Source organism: Gobius niger, assembly GCF_951799975.1.
Source record: "Gobius niger genome assembly, chromosome: 7".
NCBI classification, from domain to species: domain Eukaryota; kingdom Metazoa; phylum Chordata; class Actinopteri; order Gobiiformes; family Gobiidae; genus Gobius; species Gobius niger.
In genome coordinates this window covers 25,437,063-25,464,082 of record NC_136858.1, presented here as the reverse complement: position 1 = coordinate 25,464,082, position 27,020 = coordinate 25,437,063, and the positions used below count along the sequence as shown (strand labels likewise).

Genomic DNA, 27,020 nt, shown 5'->3' with positions numbered 1-27,020 from the left:
CCCCACGTTTGTGGTCAAAAAACAGGGCAGCCAGCGGCCATTGGTTGCACCCCTGTGAAGTCTCCACAGGGAGCACAATGACCACTGTTTGCCCAGCACTTCTTCACTCTCTCGCTCTTTCAAACAAATGCTGGTGTTTAAACAAGTGGCAAGTCCATTAAGCATCGCTGGACACGGTTGACAATACACAGAAGGCTTAACATGTCTCTTGTGTCTTTTTCACCTCAGAGTTTGTACATTGTTCATAATCTTTGCCTACACTTTGCCGGATCATTGTCATCGCTTGGTTTATATCAGCCAAAGAAGGCGTGAGCATGAATCACGCTGACTTTTCATTGCATGTAAAACCGAGAGCATAAAATCCAGTGCAGTAACCCGTCCCTGCCTCCGTCCTCTGGGTGCGATAACTTTGGAAACCAGCTGAAAAGATGGCCGCCATAGGTCGTTCAGCTGACTACTCAGAACACGTGAAGATAAAAAAGGAAAACATGTTGGAGCCAGACCTGTTTGTGGAGTCTCAGGGGAGCAAAGCAATTCACCTCCAGATAGCTTGGTGAGAGATACTTCTGCAAAACGGGGAGCAGTCTACACAAAATGGTCTTCAAGTACTTTCAGACTAAGAATAAACTGCCTATGAATGTAGAAAAAACCAAGAGTGGGTTTCATTTTACTTTACAGCAAAGTAATAACATTATAATAGGATAGACATAGCACAGTAAGGATAGTAAGAGATAAGCCATTTAATTTTCTCATGATTACCAAGATGTTTCTTAACCTGAACCAAGCACATCTTCTCCAGTTTAGCTTTACCCAAATCCAGTGGTGGAAAGTATCTAAGTAAAAAGTACAAGTACAAGTAAAAAAGTACAAATTATAGGTACTTTTCTTAAGTCAATTTTATGATGAATACTTTTTACTTTTACTTCACTACATTTTAGAGCCTGAGTCTGTACTTTCAACTCCACTACATTTTTAAATTGAGTTATTTCATTTTCAAAGTGACCTTTTTTTTGCGATTAACTGGTTTAGTCCCAGTTTAGACCTGGTTTAGTGGTTTACTCCTTTAGACCTTGTTTAGATCTGGTTTAGACCTGGTTTAGCTCCTGTTCTTGAGTTAGTGGTTTACTCGTTTGGACCTGGTTTGAAAAATGTTACCAGATTCTCTTACTTTTACTTAAAGGGGGCCTATTATGCAAAATCGACTTTTTCAAGCTTTACATCATGTTATTAAGTCATTCCCTCATTAAAACCATGCCTGAAGTGTTGCCTTGGCACATTCACGTATTTTCGAGTAATCTGTAGAAACTCTGATGGCGGCCATTTTAGGGATAAAACGCCTGATTCCTTCAGGAAACGCCCTCGACCTCCAGGATACGCCTCCGACCTTTCGTCACCAGCCGAGTAACCAACCACTGCTCCTCAGCAGAACCCCCTCCCCGCAGTGTCTAGCCCTAAGATGTAAACAGAGTCATCATGGAGGTTTAGCTTCATGTGTTGTGAACCGGAGCCACAGCAGACTTTTACAAAGACACACATCAGTGTTTCTGTTACCTAAACACCCAGGATTAAAACCGGTGACAAGAACGCTTATTTCAGTGTCTGGTTCTGCGCTGGGCCTTGATGATGCACAGAGCCTCCGGAGAAAGCTAATGCTAAGCTAAACCTCGAGTCATCACGTGAAAACGAGAAATATGCACAAATAAAGTCAATAAAACCACCACACACATAAAGAACCGTTTAACAATGATCACACACGGAGCCAGGCTTGTTGATTTGGAAGTTTATTGCTCACATTTCATCTACAATGGGTCATAGCCAAGTGGTTTTCTCCCGGAGCTAACAAGCTAGCCGCGACAAGCTAACGGGAAAATTCAATGAAAACAAGCATATCATGCATTGAAAACGTCACTAAAACAGGCAACTGCTTGAAGCAGCCTTTATGATGATCACACACTGAGCCGGGCTTGTTGATTGTGTAGTTTATTGCTCACATTTCATCTACAGTGAGTCGTAGCCGAGTGGTTTTCTCCCGGAGCTAAGGCCCTATTAGCCACGGCAAGCTAACAACCTTCACCTTCACAACATTCATTGAAAACAGGCAGCATATTATGCACAAATAACGTCAATAAAGCCGGCAACTACTCGAAGCAGCCTTTACGATGATCACACAATGAGCCTGGCTTTACACATTTGTGGTTTATTACAGACTTTTCATCAACAATGAGCTGTAGTCGATTATAACAAGCTAACGGGGTAACCTCGAAAAACCACTGTCCACCTGCACAGATAATGTCCGTCTTTGAATCGTATGGGCTCCTGCAGATCCTGGTGTCGTCCATGGGGGTATAGTTAGAGATCCATAGGGCATGGCAGATGCAAAGAGAAGCCTCCAAACAGCAGTTATTTTTCAGGCAAGAGCCCCTTCCAAGCGTCCGGTGTGGAAGGTTCGTCTTCAAATCATATCCTGTGTGGCCATTGTTCACAAAGTGATAAACAGTAGCTCCTTTCCAACAATAAAAATTAAAATGCACCGATCGTAGTTTCAATACTGTTGAGACGAGCGCAGTGTTGTTGTGATGCCACAGACAGCGTGTGGAGGGGGCGTGTCGGAAAGGGTCAGAGGTTCTTAAAGAGACAGAGGCCTATTTCAAGTCATTTGCTAACGCCATTTTGAAAGAGCAATTTTATATAAGGCAGTTATTCTAATTTACTGCATTGACAGACCAACAGAAGGTTTCGTCATCATTGTAGTGTGATATAGACTGGTGCTATGTGGCTGAAAAAAGCATAATACCCCCTCTTTAAGTACATTTTGGTTCCTGTATCTGCACTTTTGCTTAAGAATATCTTTAACTTATCTATAACTTCTTCCACCACTGTCCAAATCTAAAAGCTTCTTGAACAAAATAGTAACAAAAACGAAAATGAAAACATAAGAAAAAAACAACAACAAAAGAGCAATAAAAAACACAATTCAAAAGTGATGCAAAAGCCAAAAAAAGAGCCAAAAAAAGAGCCACAATAGAGCGACAAAAAAAGTGATGGAAAAGCAACAAAAACACAAAATAAAAAAGCGTCATAAAGATGACAAAAATCCTATGGAAACACGACAAAAACGCTCAAAATGGGACAAAAATGCAACAAAAAAGACACAATCGGTTTTGAAGGTCTTAGCTTTCAACTGAGGCGTTACTCTGGCCTAGAGGCTGTAAGCGCCATTGGAGAAGCTTTTAGATTAGGGTAAAACTCAACTGGAGAAAATGCGCTCAGTTAAGGTGGGTGGGGGGGCAAGAGGTTAACAATGTTCAATAATTGCAATGTTATTACCATGCAGCTTCTATCCAATTGTCTTGCTATTACTGTGCTGTAAGTGGTAGCCACAAAAAGGTGAAACTAGAAGCATTTGAAGAGTCAACACACAATTGTTTGAAGTCCAAAGCAAGTTTTCTTTACTTTCAAAATTTAGCTAAACTTACCTAAATGAATTGCAATCCTTTGCCCATGATCATTTCTGAAAATGTTGTCCGTGCAGTATATTGATCATTACTGTTACACTTCCTCCCCATCAAAACCGACACTACTGTACTGAATATGAACTCCGGACAGGTTCACGCTTCCCTGGCTCAAACAAACACTGCAGGGAAAGGGAGCAGGCCTTAACCTTTCAAAACAGGTTCACGTCGTCACTTTGGGCTCGAGTAATAAGAAATGCATCGCGAGGCATGTGGCAGTAAATCTGGCCCCCGGCTTCTTTGTCATCCCTTCATACCGGCGGCTTCCTGTTGCCTTCGTGCAGCGGACCACCCCGAGTTATCAGGCTCCTGGACTAAATGAGGCTGTGCGACTCCTGGAAACCCGATACTTAATGTCAGCTGGGTTCATTGGATTAGCTGCGAAACCGAATGCTATTTTCTCCTAATATTGGCCCAGAGTGCAACGTCTGTTTAATTCAATTGCTCCTCTGTTTGGGGAGGTTAAATCATGTCACCGCTTATGTGCATTACAGAGATTATGTTATCCATCACCGAGCCAGAAAACGCATGCTTGAGGTCTATTATGAGGTGATGGACTCGGAGATGGATGGCGTCCCCCGAAAGCTTTTGAAAGGTTATTGACCTGTGGCGACTTTTAGACCTCTCAACCCCTTTAACAAATGAATAAAGCTGGACATTAGATCTAAAATAACCTCAACGCTTTTATTTCAATGGTCATTATTTCATACAAGTGATTTTTTCCCCCCTCCCTGGGCTTTTACTGGAAATCGGCATGCAGCATTGATTTTGATTAGGCCTAGATTGTCCTGTTAATTCCTGTTTGGGACTGGCAAAAAGAGCAGACTAGTTCGCTCTAATAGAAAAGATAGAACTGACAGAAATAGGGCTAAACATGGCAAAACAGCAGCAGCACATTAGGCAGGTGAGGGGCTAATGTTCAAAGAGTATTTCAAACATTTGGTCTGTTTTGATTTATCATGATATGAATTTGATGTAAATCCCATCACATTATTGGCAGTATCCATAAATTACTGTCAAATTAATTTACTTTATTCATGTTTTCTATGCTTTATGGGGTTATACATTATAAGGGAAACTCTCGCCCCATAGGAGATCAAAGCGAGTGTAAATCATATCATAATCCCATTTCTCCAGGAGTACAGTCACGGGGCTTTCCTTTTTGCACTGGGAATGCATTTTCAATGGTCCATAAGTCAGGCCTCATGGCACATACTATATTGTTGAGATGGCGGGTCTGTGGCAGCTGCGCACTCTCCCAAAACCTCACTGTATCATTTGAAAACCTCCGCTAATCCTCATCTGCACTTCTGCCGTTTACAGGTCTCATTGTTTAGTCTGCACTGACACTGCAGCCATCTTCTAATAAGAAAAATGTATCTCTCAACAAGACATTTGTCTTATTGGGGTAGGTCGAGGTTTGACGAATGCAAAGCAATTTTACAGGCATTAAAGGACTGACTTCAGACCACGGGGTGAAGTGGGTGAGGAATGGTCACCCCCAAAAGTAAAAAAGGTGAGCATATTGGTCCGTTTTAAATCACAGTTGAAAACACATTCATTCAGACAAGCATTCAACACATGGCCATTGAATCGACTGTTGCATTTATGTTTTATTTGTGTTTTGACCGTTATTTTTCCTCTGTGAAGCACCTTGTGCACCATTTGGCTGGAGTTGCATAGTTGTTTTTTTAAATTTGCATTTATATGTTAAAGCATTATTCAACTCATGCCTCTAGAGGCCATCAGCGCCACTGCAGGTGTCGTAGCATGTTGTGTTTTTTTATTCATTAATCGTCCGTGAGAGTAAATACTACGCTGACAGAAAAGACAATGGGAGAGAGGGATATTGTACATCCAATTACACAATGGAGATACTTTTTTTTCGCTCAAACTTGGCTGTAATACTGTTTAAGTGGTGCTAGCCCGCAGTTAGCTTTGCCCGTTAGCCTGTTAGCTTCATCTTCGTGATTCCATTAGTGTGTATTGTGGCCAGAGGCAGGAAAGTTGCAATTGCGGTTTTCTGGCCAGAGACACAGGGGAAGATGAAAGACCCCAGAATCATCCCATCAACACTTGTAAAACTCCCAGAGGGACTACAAAAATGATTTATTAAAGAGACTAGATACAAGTTGTTCATTTTAAACTCATTACTGCCCTCTCAGGTCTTACACGTAACTGCAGTCTCTATATTAAGCTTGTGCACCTTTTTGAGTGACAGTGCAGGATTTTAGAGACAGTTGTGGTGAATAGGTCTGAGCTCATTCTACACATTAGGACATTGTTGGAACATGTAGGGGGAGGAAAATGCTTTTAAGTTTAAGTTTTAACATTTTTAAACTCCATATAGTCCCTTTAAGGTAAACGAGTTAATTAGTACTGCTTTAACAAATTACTAAATATTCTAAATCATGTAAAATGGGACATTCCCTTGGTCCCATTGTTTCAAAGTTAGCTACTATATCTATTTTAGTCCTAGTTTACCTGATTTGTCCGGCTTGTCCCAGTTTAGACCTGTTAAATCCTTGTGAAATCCTGAATTAGCTGCTTTTAAGACACATTTCAGACCTGCTTTTGACTGCTCTAGTCATGCACATTTCATTCCTTTGATGGTACTCTGAAAGCGTGATATTTTCTAAAGTGTCTGCCAATATTTCAAAACCAATAGCTGTGGTGTCTGTCTACAGAATTAGCGGCGCTTCTGTATAACTAGATTACGGTCAGGCATCTCCCTCAAACACATACAAACTAGAGGACACCGAACACAGGGAAATAAACATTTAGTCGATAAATAAACAGCGGATTCTCGAGGAGAGACTGACCTTCTGCCAGAAGTTGATGTAGAAAACCTCTCTGGAGAAGTTGAAGTAAATGTTGGTGTCGTAGGCGTCGTCTCCCATGTTGGCGATGGTCAGATTTAGAGAGATATTCTTCACTCCTCCCAGGGCTAAATGGGGCTTTATATGGACACTGCAGACAGAGAATGTGAGAGAATGGTATTGTGAAAAGGACAATTAATAATTCAATTAATGCTTTTAAATCCAGATTCAGCTCATCAGTTTTTAAGCATAATAAGACTCCATATAGAAACGATTTTATGTGCTGCCCTGACCGAAGGCTGTTGACAAGGGCTTTATTGTAGATATCTGTAATCTCCAAAACTGCAGTAACTTTGGGGTGCAGTGCATTTAATTGGTGAACCAGCCAAAGGTGATATAATGAGTGAAGGTTAGTTCAAAATGTAAACACCACCAGACAATGTGTGTTTGTAAAAGTGGAAAAATTGAAAAAATACACAGCACATTTCAGTTTACTTAACCTCTTAACCGAGCGTATTTTCTCCAGTTTGGCTTTACCCAAATCTAAAAGCGTCTTGAAAAAAAGAGTCAAAATAGGGTCGAGAATGAGGATGAAAAGGCGACAACAAAGTGACAAAAAAGAGACAAAAGAGCGACAACAAAGTGCCGGAAAAAGGGCAATAACACAATTTAAGAAAATATGAAAAAATGATGAAAAGGTGAAAAAAAAGAAAGCAACAAAAAAAAAAAGCCACAAAAGATTGACAAAATAGTTACAAAGAAGCAACACAAGAGCGACAAAAGCATGCTGGAAACAACGACCAAAAACGCAACAAAGAGTGAGAGAAACACATCCAAAAAACAACAAATACACCTATGAAAACAGGACAAAAAAGCAGCAAAAAGAGACAAAATCACAACAAACAGCTTCAAAAATGTGACAAAATGTGACAAAACCGCAACAACATTTCAGTTTTGTAGGTCTTAGCTTTCAAATGAGGCGTTATACTGTGAGCTCTCAAGTCAAGAAGCTTTTAGGTTTGGGCAATGCTGAACTGGAGGAAATGCACTCTGTTAAAGTGGGGGTTAAGAGGTTAAAAGGCAGGTGCAGAATGTTTTATCCAGTTGGTGTTTCTGCAACAACATACAGACCTTTTGGGTTAAAATTTATTGCCGCACGCTTTTAGTGAGCACGATATCACAAAATGGGAGTTTAGCTCACTGTTCGGAGACACAAAAAATAGAGGTAACTCCCAAAGAATGGAAAAACATATGGATGTCCTCCAAACATGCGTCATGCTACTGCTGCCTACACCCTCATGGGCTCTGACGTCAGCTGGTTTCTTCAGCCCGGGACACAGACTTCATCATAGTCTAAACTTAAACAAGGCTTACCCAGAGAGGTACATCTTTCCGTGAAGCCTCAGGTCTGCTGCACAATCGTCGGACAGGCAGTTCTTCTCAAAATAAGTCTAAAAACAGAAGAAGAAACATGCAAAGTTTAGATGACCTCATGTGTTCACTCATTGACAGTCTATTTAGTCTAGGGGGCAGTGTTGTGCTTTTGTTGGACCTGTCTTCTGGATTCACATTTTAAGTCTTTCTGATCTCTCTTTTAATCACGGCCGCCTTTGGTTTTAGGTTAAATCCTACAGGAAACGCAAGTCAAGCAGAGAGAGCGATGCAACTTTGATGATTTTCAGATAAATGACTCTCGTAGGCGCTGAAAGACACAAATCCCTGCCGGCATTTCTCAGCAGGACTGCAGCAGACAGCGGGGGGAACATGTGGGGCAGGTTAGAGGCGGTCGCGAAAGAAAATAAATGAATCAGTCTTTTGGATGGGACTCAAGAAAAGCGAACACGGACAATAATAAGCGAGTAACTAACACCGAATCATTACAACCCCAATTTGAGCCGTTTCCGTCGAGCCTTTTGTGGTCAGAGAGACGACGTGCCATCACGGCGTTTTGAAAGGCGTGGGGCGAGATTCATTTTCAGACCAATCAACGGAGGAAATGAAGTGTGTCCGATTGAGCCTTGGCTGAAAATATACACAAGAGGAAGTGATAAAAGGAATGCGATTTTTCTCGGGTTGGCGGAGCGTAATAGCGTTTAGGTATCAGTGGAATGCTTTTCCTCAGCGCAGTGGCTCCAGTCATTCATTCATTCATGTGGGGATCTTAGCGCAGCAGCTCCATGGACAATGAGGGGGCAATTTGGAATAACTTTTAGATTGTGAAATTTTCTGGCACAGTGTAATTTTGAGAACTTAATTTAAATTAAGATAAGATAAGATAAGATAGGACTTTATTAATCTAGCAATGGAGAAATTCACTTGTTCGATCAGCTCTCATTAAACACTCTGGGGGGGTGGGGGGGGGGCAAAATAGACAGGAAATGTGCAATCAAGTATCTAGAGGTATCTTATATACAGTGAATAGAACACTTTAAGGGCAAAAGCATTATATACTAGGGCCGAACGATATGGTCAAAATTTAATATCTCGATATTCATGCCAGATATCTCGATACTGATACGATAAAACTATGGGTTAGGTGAAAATCACAAAGGAGTGCAGTTTTATTGATGCAAATCTGTATTGTTTATATCTTGCTTTTTCAATTTTAATATTTTGAATGTTCATATCTCGATATCTATATGACAATATCTTTAAGCCCTATTATATACATATAAATAATTTCAAAAAAAGAAAACCTAATCTAATCTCGAAAAAAAATGTCTTATAGATTTAGTCAATTTTAGTCTGGTTGTAACTTGTGGAAGACTAACTGTATGTTTATTTAGGCAACAAAATCTAAAATTCAGTTAACTTTACATAACACGTGTAATATATAAAGGCACACCCCATAACTTTTTGGATTCTAAGACACAGAAGTTGCTACTTTTGCAGTGGGTAGCAAAGAATGGATTGGCATGTGGACTAAAATGCCTTAAATCAACATCGCCATGGAGACGAGCTGGAGGCGTCCCCTCTGAGCCGCTCACAAGACACATATTTGTTTGTTAATTTTGTAGGTGTTTTTCCATTATACAAATATCTGCAAAAAAATAAAATAAATGTTTGTATTTCATTCTATTTAATAGGTGAAATGTTACGCAGTGTGGCTTTAATAAAACAATTTAATCCACTGCTTCATGGAGCTTCTCCCACACGGACAAGGGATCTAGACCTAGGGATGAGCACAAGGTCGGGGGTTAGAATTTCGGCTCCTGCAGGTGCACACTGTCGTTGGGTCCTTGGGCAAGACACTTCACCCTCCTTGCCTCCAGTGTCTGTGTACATTGGTGTGTGAATGAGAGTGTGAATGAGTGAGTGGTTCGTTCGTTGATGTAAAGTGCTTTGGGTAAAAGTGCTATATAAGTTGATACCATTTATCATTTAGACCCCTCTTTTTTTAGTCGACAAAATACACAGACTAACACAAGAATCCTACATATCTCAAAACATGTTGTCAAAACTACACGGCCACGTCTTACCTCGTTCTTCGCCGCTATCTTGTTGCCTTTCTTCCATCGCAGGACCGGGGTGAGCGAGGGCAGGTCTCGATCCTGATGTCCGGAAACGACATGTCGACCCAAACTGTACGCCGCTTCGAACGAGATGGCAGTGAACACATCCTTCACATCTTTCTGCAGACAGAGAAAACAACAAGAGAGTCAATAAGCAAATATCCAGTGTCGCTTAAGTACATTTGTGCGTTGTTTATGAACCATTTGTACTTATTGCCTTGATGCACTCGATACTTTTCCCAGCAGTAATGGCCAATTTAGTCTATATCAAGCTTTCGCTGTATATAATTTTAGGATCACTTTAGTTTCAATAATACCTCCATCTTATTTCTATTTTGACCATTCTACAGCAAAGAGCTTCAACATCAAGACCTTCCTTAAGTGCAGGGATTTGAATTATTTTGGCACAACTTATAGCAGACCTATTGTCTTTGCTGGATCTCATTAATAGACATTATCGTAGCGAACAATTACTGCATTCATGTCTACAGTACGAAGTCTAATTTTACCCCACGGCAATTATATTATCTGAATTGTCCCTGTGAATAAGCCCAGTGTAATAGATCCATGTGAGAGGACCATTAAGACATACTTTTTCCGGATCATTTCATCATTTAGACATATTAGGGGCACAAACATCTGCTGGAAGTTCTCAATAACGTGAAAATAGGGATTTCTCAAAGAAAACCTGCTGGCATCGCCTCTGAGGGAACCAGCCTTGTGCGTTTCTGGCGGCTTAATCCGAGTCTGTAGAAAGTGTTTGATTTGGCCTCCGAGTTGGAAACAACGCAGGCAGGAATGAAAACAAAATGAGAGCTCACATCTTCATTAGGACTCAGAAATGACAGATATGCATGGAAAAAAACAGACATTGTAGATTATTTTACTGATATCAAATACCAGACCAGGGGTTACAGCTGTGAATGTGAATAATGGGACGGTTTTTATTCCTGAGTAGTGAAAAAGCCCCCAAATACATTGGCTAAATATGGAATATTTCTAAACCCAGTCAAGACCAGGCCCCAACTAAAGTCCCAAACTGCAATAATAGAATATCAGGACTAAACCAGTCAGTATGTAAAAACTAGGGCTGGGACAAAATATCAGATCAGATCGCAAAACTTTTTGCTGCAATACCGAGTATCGATAATTCACATTGTCACACACTCCTTTGTTACACATCACTTGTTACATTTTAAAGAGGGGGTATTATGCTTTTTTCACTCACATAGCACCAGTCTATAACACACTACAATGATGGCGAAACCTTCTGTTGGTCTGTAAATGCAGCAAATTAAAATAACAGCCTTGTATAAAATTGCTCTCTCAAAATGGCTGGAGCGAATGTCTTGAAATAGGCCTCTGTCTCTTTAAGAACCTCTGATCCTTTCCGACACGCCCCCTCCACACGCTGTCTGTGGCATCAGTGGGGAGGGGGTTCTGCTGAGGAGCAGTGGTTGGTTACTCGGCTGGTGACGAAAGCTCAGAGGCGTCTCCAGGAGGTGGGGGCGTTCCTAGGAGGACTCAGGCAAACCTATCCCTAAAATGGCTGCCATCAGAGTTTTGACAGATTACTCAAAAATATGTGCATGTGCCAAGGCAACACTTCAGGCATATTTTTAATGAGGGAATGACATAATAACATGATGTAAAGCTTGAAAAAGTCGATTTTGCATAATACCCCCCCTTTAATGCACTTTTTAATCTTCAATAAATGGCTTATGGCATTTGGTTTATAAACTTTGCACACATGACTTTTTACACATTTTAAAGAAGAACTAAGTAACTTGTTTACCTTAATAAATCCTTTTTGTATGATGGGAATGGGATGACTGATACATGACTGATGACTGATATCGGATCTGCCCCTGAGTATCGTGAAATGTATCGGATCGGGACAAAAGTGGATCGTCCCAGCCCTAGTAAAACCCTCATATGGCAAGCTTGTGTACCCAGGCACCTTGTGTATGAAATGCACTGTATCACTTCTCAAGCCTGGTTGGGGGCTGCACATCTTTGAAGAAATGTAGGATTAAAACTTTTACTGATATTGTCATTTAAATGTCATTTAGTAGCCAAGCATTTCAAATTGTTGCTGAATAAGCATTAAAAAACTAACATAAGACGTCTCCATGCTATATAGGCTATACAGGTTTGTCAATTGCAATTTCGTTTCAACAGGGATTAATCATGCATCCTTAACCTGTCTGACTTGCAATGATACATTTGCTTTTACCGCCTAATGCTTTCCAGTACAGATACACTCCACTCTTTGAGGGTCACAGCTCTAACCTGACTCACACTCTTCATGGATAACCTGCCTTCTGTTCTTTCGCTGACGTTCACTGTAGCCAAACCCACAATGTCAACACACAGCACGCTGTCAGTGTTTCCGGTAGCACCAACTTTCACTCTCCTATCACAAACTGGGTTCACACGCCCATCCTCTTTCCTCCCGCAGGGCGCTGGGCACACTGGGCGTCACCGTGGTGGAGATCGCACCCGTGTCATCGGCTCGGAGGGGACAGGAAAGCCAGCGTTTGGACAGGTCTCGGACCAGAACGAGAGATTTGGGGCTTGTTTGGGAAGCGATGCTGCGCGGAGATAAACGGCGCTGCTCTGCTGATAACAACGCGGACAGTTGAGGCTGACTGTCCAAACATGCAGGCTGGATCACCACAGCAAATAAACTTAAAACAAACAAAGCCTCTTAGTGGTTCTTAATACATGATGAGTAATTACATTAAGAGGAAGAGCTGCATGAAGCTACAACTAATATTAGAGCATGTTTGTAGAGGTTTGAACTACAGGATTAGGTTTTAATCTCTTAACCCCCACCTGAACAACCACATTTTATCCAGTTCGGCATTACGAAAAGCTTCTTGAAGAAAGTGGAAACATCAAGCAACAAAAAAAATTATGAAAATGCAACAAAAGAGCCACAAACTACCAACAAAAACATGGCAAAAAATGAAAACGTGAATACATTTGTGACAAAAAAATGACAAAAAGTGATGAGGAATGTGATGAAAACGAAATAAATATATAATAAATATGCAACAAAAGAGCCACAAAAAAACAACAAAAACATGACACAAAAGTGATGAAAAAGCCACGAAAAAGTGACAAAAAATGATGAAAAATGTGATGAAAAACTGACAATAAAGTGACAATAGAGCAACAAAAAAGTGACAAAAAAAGCATGTCAAAAAAGTGATGAAAAAGTGACTTTTTTCTACCTTTATCAGGCCCAAAGCGCTTTACAGTCCCCCATTCACACACCAATGTATGCAGACACTGGAGGCAAGTAGGGTGAAGTGTCTTACCCAAGGACACAACAACAGTGTGTGGGATTCGAACCCGCGACCTTCTGATCATGAGACAACGCGCTCTACCAACTGCGCCACCGTGGCCCAAAATGTGATGATAACGCAATAAAAAAGTGACAAAAAGTGACAAAAAAGAAAAAAAAAGAGCCACAAAAAAACACAAAATACCCAAAAAAACATGACAAAAAAGTTACGAAAAAGCGACAAAAGAGCTATGATGAAAAAAGTTTAAAAAGTGACGGCAACACTGCAACACTGCGAGGAAAATGATCCATTTAGATCCATTTTGTAGCTTTCAAATGAGACGTTAGCCTGTAAACTCCAGTCATGTTTTAGATTTGGGTAAAGCCGAAGTGGAGGAAAAGTTGGGTGTAAGAGGTTAAACATAATTAAGACCCCATAGAAACAGGACACTTTGTTTTGTTTGTGATCAGTTACTCAGCCCAAGCTCCGGAGTAAACCCACCTCTACAAAGGTAAAGCAGGACAGAGGCTACTGTTCGCCCCAGTTTAGGAGGAAGTGACACCTCTAATTTGCCTGAAGCCATAATGAGACCGGTCAGTAATAAGCCTCGAGAGGTTAACCCCATTACCCAGAGTTCACAGAGCACGGCCGATCAGACATTTAGACCATTAAACCCCGTGTTTTTCCTGTTTGTGCTCTGCAGGGGGCCAAGCAACACCAACAAAACAGCAGTCTGTGTTGAACAAGGGCTGCTATACTTTAGTGCAGTGACTTCGGCCCGGCTCCTCACACTCATTAAAGGCTTCAGATGAGGCCTGTCCGCTGGCCTCTCTGTGAACTGACCTCCTGGGAGTTTGAGGCTCGGGTCGAAACTCCAGCGACGGCTTATCAGCTGTTTTCATGAGGCGCTGGGAACGCGATGTCATGCTGAGCGGGGCCTCAAGATTGTGTGAAAGAAAATGCAAAATAAAATGTAAGTTATGTGCTATTTCAAAGGGAAAAGTAACATTCTCAGTTATTATGATCCTAACTCACACTTAACTTTCTCACATCCAAAAGTTTTATATGAATAATGTACAAGCGGACATTTCCTCCAGTTTGTCTTTACCCAAATCTAAAAGCTTCTCGACGAGTGCCTATAGCCAAGACCTGCAAAAGCTTCTTCCACGTTTTAGTCATTTTTGTTGCATTTCTTTATCACATTTTCATTGCTTTTTTGTCTCATTTTAATAGCTTTTTTGGCACCCTTTGGCTGCATTTTTGTGTGTGTAATGTAACTGATCAAGCCATAAAAATGTGACCAAAACATGTGAAAAAAGGATGAAAACGTGACACTCATAACAAGGAAGAAGCTTTCTGTAGATGAGTTTTATAGGTCTTAGCTTCCAAATGAGGCGTGACAATGGCCGAACGAGAAAATGCACTTGGTTAAGGCAGGGGGTTAAGAGGTTAAAGGGATATTTCAGGATTTTTGACATAGGGCCTGATTTCCGAGTTATCCAGAGTGTTGTTGATTTCTGGAGATTTTTTTATTTTTATTCATGCAGTCCTTATATTTGAAGAGTTGTTGGTTTTTAATGCAGGCTACTAGTTACCATTGGCATACGCTAGCCTAGCACTAGCTTAGCACTAGCCTAGCACCTCTAAACTCTCAAATATACCGCACAAATAAAAAAATAAAAAATCAACAACACTCTGGATAACTGTAAAATGAGGCCCTATGTCAAAAATCCTGAAATATCTCGATTACAAACTTGATAATGAGATTTTCCACAATTTTTGCAATCTACGAAAGGACAAATCAGATCTATTCACTACAAGAAAACAAATCACTGAATACCCATTTTGTCAAGAAAAAAATCCTCTCAAGGACTCAAGGCTAATAATTTGATCTTTCAGTAGGATTTTAGTGTGAGATCAGCAGCTAAATATAAATCATCTTGTCTTCGGCCTTTACTGACCTTTTCCAGAGGCACCGACAATAATAAAAATATCATCTTTGAAAGGGGAGTGCGAGAAGGAAGTTTGCTAACACTTTGGCCTACTCCATTATTATGCTTGATCATCGTGGCCAGTAGCTCCACCCAAGTTTCCATCCGTCACACAGACACCTCTTGATCCCTCTTGTTTTTGATTTTTCTATTTATGGAACAGAAAAGACATTGAGCCGCAGTTTAAAAAAAAAAAGGACGACTACTTTGACTAACAACTTCCCAGCATCATTTGGAATAAAGTAGAGCTCAACAACAGTCCTACGCTTGTCGCTCGTAACAACTGCTCTGAAAGCCTGCTACTGTGAGCGCTCATTCAAAAGGAAATCGCAAGGTGGGCCGCTGATGCTATTCAAGATAATCTGTTTTATTCAGACTGCAGGGCTCTGAAAGGGGCGGCCTGACAGATTGTTGCTATTTGTTGCTAAGGAAGTAAACAACAAACAACTGTGGAGCGTGAGGAGGCTGCAGAAGATGGAGGAAACTACTGGAAGGAGTTGAAACAGTTACATGGCGGTTATGGAGATGCATATTGTCATTTTGACCTCTTAACCCCCGCCTTAACTGAGGGCATGTTCTCCAGTTCAGCTTTACACAAATCTAAAACAGCCTACAAGCCAGAGTAGCGCCTCATTTGGAAGCGAAGACCTACAAAACTCATGTAAATGGATCCTTTTCCTCGCATTGTTGCATTGTTGCCGTGTTGTCACACATTTTTGTCCCTTTTTCAGCGCCTTTTTGACACGTTTTTGTGGCTCTTTTGTTGCATCTTCATCCTTGTTTTCGTCTAATTTTTGTCACTATTTTGACTAGGGCTGAAACAACTAACTTATTAATCGACAACTAGTCGATGAATCATTTTCTAGTAGATACAGACTCAAATAGAGCAAAATTGACATGACTTTTATGTATATTTGATGAAAACTATGTTTTTTAAAGGGAATGTCAAATTATGTATTTTCCTCCCCCTAAATGTTCCAGCCATGTCCTAATGTGTAGAATGAGTCCAGACCTGTTCACCACAACTGCCTCTATAATCCTGCACTGTCACTCAAAAAGTTGTTGCTTCGAGTCCGAATTGCCGTCATGCACAAACTTAATATAGAAGCAGCATTTACATGTATGACCTGAGGTGGCAGTAGTGAGTATAAAATGGCCAACTTGCATCTAGCCCCTTTAAAGTTAGGGTCTAACTTTTTGTCTCATCCAATCAGAAAACACAATTAGCACAAAGAGTTTCCTACAAACGTTCACTTTAAGTTTACTCCATCAACATGTCCTCAAGCGGCGCCATTTGAGCTTTATGTGATGAAAACATTGAAAAGAAAACATTTTCATGCACCTTTCACAGCCAAGCGATTCATCATAAAAATAATTAGTATCGATTACCAAAATAATCGTTAGTTGCAGCCCTGATTTTGACGCTTTTAGATTTGGGTAAAGCCAAACTGGAGGAAATGTGCTCGGCTCAGGTGGGAGTTAAGAGGTTAATGAAATTGGCGTCGTGATGAAAGCTAAATAGTCATCTTGACCAGGTTTGGTTGTCGACCCAGTCCAGTCGACGATTTAAACATCACTACAATGAATACTTCCTGGAAACTGTTATGGCTAACTTCAATTCTCAGCTGTAAAAACAGACACGTTTTAAAACATGTAATGAGTTTGTAGAGTCAAATTGCTGCTGCTCTAATAACATGAATACCCTTATCGTATGTGGACTTTTCTTCAAAGCCAAATCCACTTCATCAAATGCATTTTTTTTAATAACTGCACAACAAAAGAGAATACAATGAATAACTACACCAAAAAAAATTCCCATCACATGGATCAATGTCATCATTTAATTATTATTATTTTATCCTAAAAAAGTCAATAAATATGGCCTTTACGAGCATGGGTCAACAACATGGCGGCTTTCACAATAAACCTCTCCTCAAACAACAGATGGTTTCCACTGCAGAACCCTTAGATAAAAACGAGCTCGAACAAAGAGCTGTCTCTGTAATGAGATCGGATACAGACCTGTTAATTAAAACCATGTAGATAACTGTAATTGGACATAATGAGACTAAAATGTGATTGTGCTCTTGAAGAACTTGAAGAAACAACTTTCCTGAGCAGAATAAAACACTGTAGATAATGGTGTTCAACATGTGTAGCTTAAAGGAAGAATTTCACTTCCTTTTCATCATCTTCATCTTCTTTTATTGGGGAAAATCAAATGGTCCAAGGCTTTCACTTATGAATGGTTTGAGGTATAGTGCAGCGATGCCAACAAAGCCAGCAGAAAGCAACTGTTTTCCATAAGTTACCACGTTGGAAACAGTAAATTCTCCGCTATAGCACAAAAACATGTTGCGTGTGTTGCACTTTTTTTTCTTTCTTTAACGACACACTTGATGCCAGAAACCCCTTCTCCCTTTATGCGTGTCCAAATAGTAAACTGGCAGGAAGCGGCTCTGGAGTTTACCATTGTGTTTGGAAGCAAAACAAGTGAGAACGGACCCCCCACCCGTGAAAATGTCTCCCTATAGACCAGGTAATGTGCTCAGTCCTCACTAAGAGACTATTTATTTTACACGGCTGAAGCAAGCTCCCACCTAAGCGGCTATTTTTCCCCACCATTTCCGTTTAAGGATTTCTATGTGACAGCTATGACTTTAGAGTTTTGTGAAGCGCTACTTTATGAATGACTTTGGCCCACTACTGTTTTACGAATAGCTCTCTTGAAGCATGACAAGTATGACTAAAATGTCCCCTTTACACAGCATTTAGTTGAATGAATGGTCTTATTTTCCACCATTTGAGTCTTGAAGGACAAGGTGGGCTTGGTTCATTCAAAAAATAATCTTCAATTGAGAGAAGCGTATTTATAGAAGGATTGTCATGAGGGAATATGTTAAGTCTGCCAAAGGGTAATACCAGTTTGACGTTGAAGTTCAAGTTGATTGATTTTCATTTAGCCACTTCATCTGGTCTTCACTCAAGGGAGTAGCGGCTGCTTGGGTGGATGGAATAAGGCTGAAAAAGTTCATATTGGGATAAATAACATAGGCCTATTTCCTTTGTGGAAAGAGTGTGTGGAAATGTGAAAAGAAAGTGCCAATGTGCAGTCAACATCCCAGCATGCACCTGCAGCAGAGTTTGCCCTTTGACTTTCATAAAAGACAAAGCTCTCTTGATTATAGGAGAACATTATCACTTGTGGAGCACAAGTTACATTATGTTACCCACAAATTTGGGGGTATAGAACAATGGTTCCCAAGTTGCGGTTCTGGATGCCCTGGGGGGTTGCGGGACACTGAAGTGGGGGTCACAAGATGATTTAGAGAAAACAGCATATTTTAGTGAAATTAAAGCAATAGGCCACCGTTTTTGCATACTAAGATATACAGTATGTTCTTACCTGAGCTTAGACGAGTTAATGCGTAACTGTCTGGTCTTTGTGCGTGCGCTCTCTCAAACAAAAAGACCAAAGATGTTGTTAGCATTTAGCCTATCCCCCTCCTCTGGTTGCTTCTAACTTCACCCCCGTTTGGCCCCATAACAACATGTTCTGTGTTTTTGCGTGACTGAGCGCATGCACAAAGACCAGACAGGTACGCATCAACTCATCTAAGCTCAGGTAAGAACATATCTCAGTATGGAAACACGGTGGCCTGTCCCTTTAAGCCAAATATCAAAATACAGTATCCAAACTAACATCATTAAACTCTTAACAACCGCCTTAACTGAGTGCACTTTCTCCAGTTAAGCATTACAGTGTAACGCCTAATTTGAAAGCGAAGACCAGCAAAACTAATCTAATTCTTCCTCGATATGACTGTCAGGTTTTTGTGGCTTGATCACAGTTACATTACACACACAAAAACGTGACAAAAACAACTAAAACGTGCTCACAAAAACAAGGAAGAAGCTTAGATGAGTTAGGTCTTCCTGGTCTTTCAATCGAGGCGTTAAACTGGCCTATAGGCTGCAAGCTCCAGTCGAGAAGCTTTTAGATTTGGGTAAAACTTGAGAAAATGTGCTCAATTAAAGCAGGGGTTAAGGGGTGAAATCAGATTCTGGTATAGAGGATCATTAGTTTAATAACTTTATATAATATATTTAATAACTTTATATTGCTTGGATTATATGCTTATGACAATATGCAATACACTGGATGACAGCTTGCTTATAAAACCACAAGCGAGTGACAAAATTAGACCAGACTGTGCCCTTTATTCATGGGAAACACTGTATCATGGCGATTTGAAGATTAATTAACCAGACAATTGAAATCCTCTCGCCTTTAGGCACAGTCTTATTACATCACACAGAGTGACTGAGTCTAAAAAGATATTCCTTTAACGTCAGCAACTCAGGAAACCCCTAACACATTTGTGGGTATAAATCAGCCAGATCCTCCTTGTAAATCTTTTCATTTCAAGCGCCGGCCAATTACATAATAATAATATGAGTATTTCTTAGCTGGAAGAGTGAGGAATGCAGTATGTTCTTCGGAAGGCACAGTGTTTTTGATTTTCCATCTTTACTTTTTTCAGTTTATGACGGCACTTCGAGTTTTGTGAGCGTAAACAGTGGACTTTATGAATGACTTTTTGACTTACTTCAGTTTCACACACGACTCTCTATTGCACATGTTAAAACGATCAGAGCCGTGGCATCCTACCAAGCGGTCCCATTGCATATCCCTCTACTGTAGTACTTCGGGTACAGGGGGAGAGACAGAGAGAGGGCGAGGGGTTGACGTCAAACAAAAAAAAAAAAGCCTTAGAAGTCGGCCTGGCACTGGGGCATGTCCCGCTGCCAAAACCACAAAATCACACAGCTTAAACGCGCTCACGAGAAGCCTTACGCGTTAACTCTTGAGGGATGCATTTGCGCGCTACATGCACTCCTTTTTTGGACAATAGACGGATGACTATTTGAACGGTCTGAGAGGAAAATAGCTTTTTGTTAAGTGATGGATAGTGTTTAAGTCAGGTTACATGTGTAGCTGTGACATACGGGGGGGGGGAGATAACCTGCAAATGTGCGGTCTGATATTAATGTTTTCAGCATACGGCACACACATGAGCCATTTTTTATCGTTTAGATGGAATGAGGAAACATTGCAAAGGAGTACAGAAAAACAGGCATCTGATTCTGATGAGTCGATGTGTTTTTACAGCGGGAATTGCCCAATCTTGAGTGGGAGATTGGCCAATACATCCTGATTTGTGATATGGCATTTAACTTTCCAGGGTTTATGAAGGTGTAGGGCTTATACAGAGTGACTTTCGAATTTAGGAAGCTGGAAGTTGTTTATCTGAGTTTAGAAAGTTCAAATAAACCTTCAATCATCCCTAGTTCATCAGTGGTTCAGAAAAGGATTAAGTAGTGAGGATCTATGATGTTTAATGCCGTGTGATTTAGCCGTTTTGGGGGATGTTGGTAAACAAGCTGCGTCCCACTTAGCTTCCCATTCCCATGCCCTTTCTCTCTATTAGAGCCTGTAAACTTTATCAGCTGGATGGGGCTGATTTGGATTTACTTGCTGTTGTTTCCACTGCGATTAGATGAGAAAGATAAACTCCACACAAGCATGCACAAATTGGGATAATACAACGACATTCCTTCTTGCAGCTTTTTGATTGGCTGACGTATTGCTGCGGTAATCCGTGCCATTACATAAAAAGTGTAGTTAATGGAGTATAGGTTGTGATGAATAGAATAGCATTGAGAGAAGAGAAGGGATTACGCAGACACGATCCAGCATTAGTCATGGTTTGACAAAGCAAAACCGCAATTTCACAACTCGGAAGCAAATGTTGCAAAATAAGACTTTATACAAGAGCGAGTATTTACTGTGGAAGCTGCTAGCACCTGTCAACACTTTAGTTTATTGCCTTTTACAAATGCAGATGCTCTCAGAAAAACTCAATCAAGACAGTATGATCAACATCTTTCGCCGCATGCTGTCGACAAAGTGTGCAGAGAAAGAAGCCAGTGATCGTATAAATGATAGCGAACCAAGAAGACAAAGAAGGAAACCTGATGCATAACCTAATGGTGATCAATGGGGTTTGAAATACAAGTTCAAACTAGGCATGACTCAAGTGCTTATGTCTGACTGGCCCCCTAACAATTCATAAACACATAAGACTTTCCCCCAACTTGTAGCATTGAAATATCAAACAATTTATACCATATGGGAATGAGGCACCACATAACAATCCAATCAGTTCAGTCTGACCCGAACCAGCTCATCCTGAGTAATAGCAAATACCTCTGTGTCTCAGAATGGTAACAATGAAAATATATTAAACTAAACTAAAGCCTTTCACTGACTTAGATCATTGTCCAATAAAGCCTCCAACGAAATGAATCACAAGTTCTAAAACTACATTTCCCAGAAAAAGGCTGACAACCTGTAGCGAAAAAGCACGAGGTTCAAAGTTCATGTGTGTCATGTTAGTTTAGGGATAATACTTTGCACATGTTGACTGTCCATTTGTAAATATCCATATCCCTGACAATAAGTGGGCGACTTCGATGAGCGCTTTGTGTTTTGGTAACTTCTGGACGCGGAAGGGCTCACGCGTGCTGTCCAGGTCGTTGCTTCTGTTTCTGTAAAACTGTAAATCACGTAGATCTGCGTTCTGAGTGCGGCGAGATACGGCCCCGTGTTGTAACGTGTCCCATGAGCAAAGGCATATTTCCTGCTGAAAACATCGGAGGGCCATCACTTTTAACTGACTCACAACAAACGTGGACCATGTGTGCCGTCATGCATGAGGCCGCTTTACGCATAAACACCAGTAAATACCGTGCTAGCTTTAAACGCAGCATGTAGCAAAACTCACACCTTTACAGATGCACGGACAAACAGGGCTTTTGTTTAAGCTGATGTATCTGATGCTATAACTACACTACAGTGTGCCATGGTTTTAGCATGGTGTGAAATGCAGTTAATGGCAAAGAAAAGGAACAAAGTCATGCGTTTTGGTGTGGATCCCTTTCATTGTATAGAAATATGACCATTTACATTTCCATCAGCTTCACAAACAGAATAGCTACAATATTTTTTTAATATATCGTTATCTAAATGTCTTAAGTTTGGGTAATGCATACATGCGTTTCCAATGACATCACACATAGTTCCGGTGGCCATTTTGAACACCGAAGTAGCATTATGCAGTAGTACAACATGTAGCAATATCTCTATTCAGGATGAAAATGAAAGACAACTGATTGATGGTGGCATTTTTATATACTCGTAATCATTGCTCAAGAAGAAAACAGTTAAAACACGGCCCCAGAGACGCACATTTATGTGGCACAGACATTGCAGTTCTGTCTGTCGAGCTACAGCAGGATTTACTAAAGATCTGCTTCTGCTTTGGGCGGCACGGTAGCGCAGCGGTTAGCGCTCTCGCTTCACAGCTAGAAGGTCCTGGGTTGGATTCCCACCTGGACGGGACCTTTCTGTGTGGAGTTTGCATGTTCCCCAATTTGTCTGCGAGGGTTTCCTCCGGGTATTCCAGTTTCCCCTACCACTAAAAACATGTACAATAGGCCAGGATGAATGATGTGTGTGAGTGAATGTATGGTGGTGGTCAGAGGGGCCGTTGGCGCAGACGTGTGCAGACGTGTGCAGGCGTGACAGCGCTTCTGTCAGTCTCCCCCAGGTGAAACTGAAGCTACAAACGTAGTTTACCACCACAGAGTATGGAGTGAATGTACAATTGTCTCATGTAAAGAGCTTTGTGACTATGTCTGTGAAAGGCGCTATATAAATAAAGATAGATCTTCTTCTTCTTCACTCCTCAGGCTAAACCATTAAAAAGGAAACAGAAAACCTTTCTCTGTGATTTTTACGGTTTGTCATGTCAACAGAGTCTCAGTTGGAGTCAGTGTTTAAGCTGCTCAAGACGTTAGCATGCTACCTGTTAGCAACTGTCAACCGTCAATGGCTTCAACACGATAGACACATGTGTGTCTCAGCTCTGACCTCTGTCACATGTTGTGGCCAAGGTTTTAAATGTGGTTCAGGGATTTCTTTTTGAGCTGTTAAGCTAAATGCTAACCGGTAGCATGCTAATATCTTAAATACTGACTCACTGGTTTCTTCAAATAAAAGTGCGACTCTGGGGCACTTTTACTCTTATCTTCTTGCCACTTGCCAAAATGCCACTGTAGATCAGTTGTTATTGTTACATATTGTAGTACTGCATAATTCTACTTTAGTATTCAAAATGGCCATCATAACAACAAAAGTCACATGACTGAAAGGCATGTATACATTTTGTCTGTGCTTTATCTTTATCAGGATTATGCTCAGTGATGATTCCAGAAAGTTTTATATATTTTTGTGTCATATAGGAAGTATGCATGGTGCAAAAAAGATACCTGGGGTTCTCAAACTTCTGATGACTTCACACCAAGAAAAGGGAAAAGGGAAAAAAAGCCTTTTTGGTAACATTGGACTATACCTGATCAAAATATGTGCAGAATCAGGTCTAAACTATGTGTAAACCAGGTGTAAACAGCCCTGAGTACCACTTGAGGCACGTATCATCAGTGCTAACCCACTACAGTTTGAGAACCACTGATAATACCGTTCTTGAAATGTTTAAAGCTTCATTACTCCTTCAAACTGCTCCAAAATCTGTACAAAACCTAGGAACATCACAAAACCAGCAGATGATGGCAAACTGTAACTGTACACACACCTCTCACTCTGCTCTACACACACCTCTCACTCTGCTCAAACCCCGTTGAGCTCTGAATTTACAGCTTTTTAAAACGGCCTTCACGTAAACACAAATTGCAGGAAACTTTTACGGTTCCACATGCATCACGAAGAAGGCTTTCACCATTTGACCCTCGGACAGTTAAAACCCACAGCTGGGATTTATAATGAAAAGGTGCTTGGTTGGGAACTGGGCGCATGGACTACCTTTACGGCTTGCACACACATACCCCGCATCATCGCAGCGTTATTTTTACAACAAACTATCCGCAGCTTGATTTGGTGCCAGCGCTAACTATAGCTGCAGTAGTATCATATCTGTGTTTGAAATGCATCCAGGAGCCTATAAATAAGCAGATGTGTTCACTCAAAGCCAGATCCTCCCCAGCTTCTCCCCCACATCACAATATTATATTACTCTCCGTACTACAGCAGCCAATTTGAATTCGTTAAGATGCCCTACTCCCCAGAAACGACGATACCACGTTGTAAGATGAGCTACAACTTTTACAAGGTTGAATTTAAGTACTTTTTTAAGCAGTTTGATGACTTTCCAATGGGAGTGCAATTACGAGGGGCATACTGCACTAAGACCTCATGCTCTCAGGCTGTATTGAACATTGCTGTGGAAACATGTCACTGTTTATGGCATTGTCATGTCTGCTATGGTGCATCACATGTGAGGAGCGACACAAGTTCAACCCCAGCCTCGGGTCATGGTGCTCCATGTGCTCTGCAGAACTTCCTGTTTGTGGTTTGTTCTGTCACTCTGACCGGCCACATGTATTCTAAACATTAACCAAGATTTTCCAGCCAATTTGTCCTTTTTTAACGAGTGTAAGGAGATTTCTACATAGTTGAAAAGACATCAAATCCAATGGTAACAGCATGGTAATGGTGTATAAAATATATATTGATGATGTGTAGATGTTAAATACTGTACATGTGTTTTGCTAAATGTGTCTCCGAGCCTCCGATGGACAAGCAGTGCTGCTATTAAAACTATAAAACAATATATCTGGTTTGTCCAATGCTATTGTTATGTTCATGTCAAATAAACAAAATAGATAAATAAATATGCAGAAGGCAGTTACCACCTCATAAAGTATTTGACCTTCCAAGTACCAGGCCTAGATCAAATCAGGACTAAACCAGGTCTAAAACAGACCTAAATTGGACAGTTTTAACTGGGTAGAACCCATTGTCTAAACCAGTAAAACAGTAGTACCTACAGTGGTTCATGTACAATATGAGTTATGAGCTAAGTGCTAGAGAATTAACGAGAGGATAGATGAAGAATAGGCAGCTGTCAGGATGTCTCAAACAGGAGATGTTTATCATTTACCTTCGGTGCAGGACCCGGAGACATGAACTCAAGACACTGCGCTAGTCTTACCATTCAAGTCTGTCTATGCTTCCACAGAAGAGGGAAAAAATACCCTCTCAGAGCGTCATACTGATACACAGGCAAGTGGGCGCCTGAGCACCACAGCCATGACAGAGATAGTACGACTGTACAGCTTGACCCAATATGATAAATAGCGATTTAATGTAACAATAACTTAACAACAAAAGTGGCGACAATCCTCAAATCAAGATTTTTCAATGTAATGTTACTTCAAATGAATATTCTATCCTGGATTTCAGACACATCACTTTCTGTTATGGGTGCCACTTTTAGAACTTTAATTATGATTCTTGTCTTAAGTTGTGTATTGTTTTTGGCTAGCTTTGATTTGACTGTTATTTGATAATTCTGTATTATATGTTTTACGAGGTTTTGTTTTATGAATTTTGATAAAATTTTGGATTGGCATTAATGAGGAATTGATTAATATATGTTCTACTTACTTGAGTAGTAGTAAGAAGTAATTATATACTGTCAAGTTTTCATAAATGAAAATCAGCATTTTTACTACATCAGCAACTTACTGCCTCCACTATTATGTGTTGCCTGTACCATCACTATCATAATCTCTCTAATATCAGGAATCCTGCAGTTACTATTCCTTTAAGGTCTTGTAATACAACTCAATAGCAATATCTATGTCAACTCACTTCATTTCACTTCATTTACTGCCCCGAGTCCATTTGAAATCCTTAAAATGTTTACAGCGTGATCGCAAATTCAAGCGCTGTAAACTCCGGGGGCCCTGGAAAGTTTGTGTGACTTTCTTGTGGCCCCAGTTTCCTCCGGCATCGTCCCATCAATCTGACATAAACCCATTAGTGCTAAAGTGTGACAAAGGTCGATATGAATGACTTGGTTCAGCGGAGGGAGGGCGGCGAACGCATGGCCTTATATGGAGGTTCCCTCGGAGAAGCAGAAAATAGACTGATAATACTGACAAATTTATTGGCTGGGTTTATACCATCTTCATTTGAAGTCTAAAAAAGGTCTAAGGGATGTTCAAAGCTCCTGCTGTTTCAGTGATCATCTGTTTAGTCCTAATGATTAAGAGGATGCTATTGCTGAGCTAAACTTAGCAAAACAAACATCTAAAGTCCTCCTTCAGATCCTTTTCATTTTGACAGATTGATTTCCCATAATGTCCTGATTTCAGAGCATAAACAGGAAGCTGGTTATCTGCTGCTGCTGCCTGCAATTAATAATAAAAATGAGTGTTCAACAAAGGCATCTTCAAAGCACTGCAGTTCAAGATTGACAGATTGGGATGAATAATTGAACAGCTACTGCTACTTACATTTTTATTACGCACTATTACAACGAGGGGTGATTGGAAATTAATACTATAATTTAACCCCTTAAACCCCCACCTGAAACGAGCACACTTTCTTCAGTTTGGCTTTACCCAAATCTAAAATCTTCTGGATGAAAAGCGTCAAAAGAGCAACGAAAACAAGGATGAAAACACAACATAAAAGTGGCAAAAGAGCAACAAAAACAATGAAAAATCGACAAAAACACGACGGATGAGTGATGGAAAAGCAACATAAAAGCCAGGAAAGAGCGACGATAAAACCGGACAAAAAAAGCATCAAAATTGTGATGAAAAACGAACGAAAACAAGACAAAAAGCCACAAATATGTGATGAACTGACAAAGACAAGACAAAAAAGCCACAATAACACAATGAAAAACTGACGAACACAGGACAAAAAAGCATAAAAAAAGGAATGAAAAAAGCAACAAAC

The 27,020-nt window shown here is 40.5% G+C and overlaps 1 protein-coding gene across 1 annotated transcript in view; it reads right to left on the bottom strand.

Annotated features, from left to right (window-relative positions):
• Positions 1-27,020, bottom strand: part of itga9 (integrin, alpha 9) — a 96,543-nt gene that overhangs the window by 21,279 nt on the left and 48,244 nt on the right. Inside the window, exons 16-18 of the mRNA XM_079559716.1 lie at positions 9,811-9,963; positions 7,706-7,782; positions 6,335-6,482 (exon numbers count right to left, since the gene is read on the bottom strand). Of these exons, the coding sequence (XP_079415842.1) occupies positions 6,335-6,482; positions 7,706-7,782; positions 9,811-9,963 (378 nt within the window). The remainder of the gene's footprint in view (positions 1-6,334; positions 6,483-7,705; positions 7,783-9,810; positions 9,964-27,020) is intronic.